Genomic DNA, 1,702 nt, shown 5'->3' with positions numbered 1-1,702 from the left:
AGTCTTCGTCTTCTGGTTTTATAGTAGCTAAATATTTTTTTGTTCTCTAGTTAATATGACTTGTTTGTTCATCGTATGATTTTTTCTGATCGCGTTCATTGATGAGGCTAATTTCTCTCGCTAATTCTACACGTTTGTCAGTTCCATCAAGTCGATTTCTGAGGTATCTTTCTCTTGGCCACATTTACGCATAAAGTTGGACTCCATCACCGCGAGAAATCAGAAGAAACACTGACCACCATCACGATCATGATCGACCAGAGATTACACACGAAGGAGCACACCACCATCTCGTGATCTTGGATGTATGGAGATGGAGTCAGAGATGGATCGAGGACTTGAATCAAGGAACAGGAGCAGAGAAATAAGGATAAACAACAAGGTGCATGATCGAAGGAAGCAAAGTGCACGGACTTTTCGAAACAAGTACGTAGGAGCGCCGACGACTTCGACAGCCGCCTCAGTAGTCGGTGGTCGGGAGCTGCTCGTGGGAGTGGCTGATGAAGAAGAACTCGTAGACGATCCCGGCGAGGCCGCCGCCGATGAGCGGACCGAGCCAGTAGATCCACTGGTGGGTCCAGGACCAGCTGACGAGGGCCGGGCCGAAGGACACGGCGGGGTTCATGGAGGCGCCGCTGAAGGGCCCGCCCACGAGGATGTTGGCGCCCACGATGAAGCCGATGGCGATGGGGGCGATGGTGCCGAGGCTGCCCTTCTTGGGGTCCACGGCGGTGGCGTAGACGGTGTACACGAGGCCGAAGGTCATGACGATCTCCAGCACCAGCGCCTCCCACGCGCTCACCCCGGACAGCCCGAAGGTGCCGGTCTCGAGCCCGCCGGTGGAGAAGCGGAGCAGGAGGCAGGCCACGGTGGAGCCCAGCAGCTGCGCGATCCAGTAGAGGATGCCCCGCAGCAGCGTGATGTTCCCGCCCACGAACGCTCCGAAGGTCACCGCCGGGTTCACGTGCCCGCCGGAGATGTTAGCCCCCACCGACACCGCCACGAACAAGGCGAAGCCGTGCGCCAGCGCCGCCGCGATCAGTCCCGCGGGCGTCGCCGCCCCGTCGCTCGTCAACTTGTCTGCACCCACACGAACGATCATCAGGGGTCCGGCAAAGACCACGCAGGATAAGCGACAGAAAGACACAAAGAGAAGAACGTACTGTAGGCCATGCCGGAGCCTTGGCCGGCGAAGACGAAGATGAGGGTGCATATGAACTCAGCGAGCGCGGCCTTGAGTGCACTCGGGTGAGTTGCCTCCTCCGGACGTCCAATGGCGATCTGAGAGAACGGCATCGTTACTCCTCTGCTGTCTGAACCCTCTCAAAGGATCACTTCTTCCGCTTCGATTATGGTGTGGAGAAGGATGAAAGCTTCCCGCCATATATATACTGCCAAGAAGCGACAACGAGGACCGGAATAGCCGGTAGCCGGTAAGCACATGCCCAACCAAAACCATTCATGACAATATTATATTAATTCATTCCTCTTTCAAGAGGCGCAATGGATAAGATCCACGTGATCCGGTCCACCCCAGTTTTGTATTCAGTACAGCTCAGATTCGTCCGCCGCGGAGCTACGCTAGCGCCACGTGTCGGGTCGGTCCGGACACCGGAGCCGTCCAACGTGGATTAGGAAAGGACCACGCTCGCACTGATGTGACTGGTTCCCTCCATCTCCGGGATCAGCTGTTCCGCGTGCC

The 1,702-nt window shown here is 56.8% G+C and overlaps 1 protein-coding gene across 1 annotated transcript; it reads right to left on the bottom strand.

Moving 5' to 3' along the window:
• Positions 1 to 222: 222 nt before the first annotated feature.
• Positions 223 to 1,359, bottom strand: LOC135646045 (probable aquaporin TIP1-1). Its single transcript, XM_065165134.1, has 2 exons — positions 1,164 to 1,359; positions 223 to 1,080 (listed from the first exon to the last, which is right to left on the bottom strand). The coding sequence occupies exons 1-2, from the start codon at positions 1,294 to 1,296 to the stop codon at positions 461 to 463; spliced, it is 753 nt and encodes a 250-aa protein (XP_065021206.1). The 5' UTR covers positions 1,297 to 1,359; the 3' UTR covers positions 223 to 460.
• Between the last annotated feature and the right edge of the window lie 343 nt (positions 1,360 to 1,702).

This window comes from Musa acuminata, chromosome BXJ3-8 (genome assembly GCF_036884655.1).
Source record: "Musa acuminata AAA Group cultivar baxijiao chromosome BXJ3-8, Cavendish_Baxijiao_AAA, whole genome shotgun sequence".
Taxonomy (NCBI): Eukaryota; Viridiplantae; Streptophyta; class Magnoliopsida; order Zingiberales; family Musaceae; genus Musa; species Musa acuminata.
The sequence above is the reverse complement of the archived record's forward strand: the minus strand, read 5'-3'. Positions and strand labels throughout refer to the sequence as shown.

Coding starts and splice junctions, on each gene's coding strand:
- LOC135646045 (XM_065165134.1), bottom strand. CDS start 1,296: ATGCCGTTCTCTCAGATCGCCATTGGACGTCCGGAGGAGGCAACTCAC. Junction 1,081..1,163: donor AGGCTCCGGCATGGCCTACA/GTACGTTCTTCT, acceptor GTGTGGGTGCAG/ACAAGTTGACGAGCGACGGG.